This window comes from Entamoeba invadens, assembly GCF_000330505.1.
Source record: "Entamoeba invadens IP1 unplaced genomic scaffold scaff_1105074724589, whole genome shotgun sequence".
Lineage (NCBI taxonomy): Eukaryota > Evosea > Mastigamoebida > Endamoebidae > Entamoeba > Entamoeba invadens.
In genome coordinates, this window is record NW_004440407.1 from 1 (window position 1) to 977 (window position 977).

At 26.6% G+C, this 977-nt stretch overlaps 1 protein-coding gene across 1 annotated transcript; it reads left to right on the top strand.

Annotated features, from left to right (window-relative positions):
• Nucleotides 1–133: 133 nt before the first annotated feature.
• EIN_348200 (hypothetical protein) lies at nucleotides 134–606 on the top strand (the record flags this gene model as incomplete). Its single annotated transcript, XM_004256957.1, has 2 exons — nucleotides 134–325; nucleotides 394–606. The coding sequence occupies 2 exons, from the start codon at nucleotides 134–136 to the stop codon at nucleotides 604–606; spliced, it is 405 nt and encodes a 134-aa protein (XP_004257005.1).
• Between the last annotated feature and the right edge of the window lie 371 nt (nucleotides 607–977).

Here is a 977-nt window from a genome sequence, read left to right on the forward strand (position 1 = left end):
CTCAGGGAACACCCCACCCTTTGTCGACTCTCCAGTTCCATTTCCTCAAGAGTATTTGGACACTTTTAAAACACTAACAAAGAAAGGCTACACCGAGCACGATGCGTACATCGCAACAGAAAGAATCATTGTGATGCTTGGCGAAGTTTTTGACCTGAAAAATAACGGAGCAGCCAATTACACAAATAAATTGTTTGGAGTGTTAGAACTCGTCAACAAAAAGCAGTTTGATCGACTCAACGAATTGGGCATTATACCAACCACCTTTGGACTGCGGTGGGTTCGAATGCTCTTCTCTCGAGAGTTTACCATAGAGAACACCATAGTTTGTTATTCTTCCATATAGTTAAAATTAATAGTTTTTATATAGTAAATGTATAATTAACAACGAAGAAACTGTGGGATGGCATATTCTCTTATGGGCATGCGATGTCTTTGATCAAATCGATTTACTTAGTTCTTTTACTCGACTGTTGTCAAGAAGAGGATGACGGGATACTCATGAGACTGATGCATGACCCCGCAAAGAACTATACGAATATAGAAAACTTGTTAAGAGACTCTATTGCATTTGATCAACGCCACAGACATGTACTGAATATATAGAGAGTTCTGTAATTTATATGAAATTGTTGTGGTCGACTTATTAACATTATTTAATATGCAAGTGTGGTTATACTAATATAATATAATAATATATAATAATATATAATAATATATAATAATTTTATTAATTAAAAAACACCAAAAAAGTTATTATTATTATTATTATTATTATTATTATTATTATTATTATTATTATTATTATTATTATTATTATTATTATTATTATTATTATTATTATTATTATTATTATTATTATTATTATTATTATTATTATTATTATTATTATTATTATTATTATTATTATTATTATTATTATTATTATTATTATTATTATTATTATTATTATTATTATTATTATTATTATTATTATT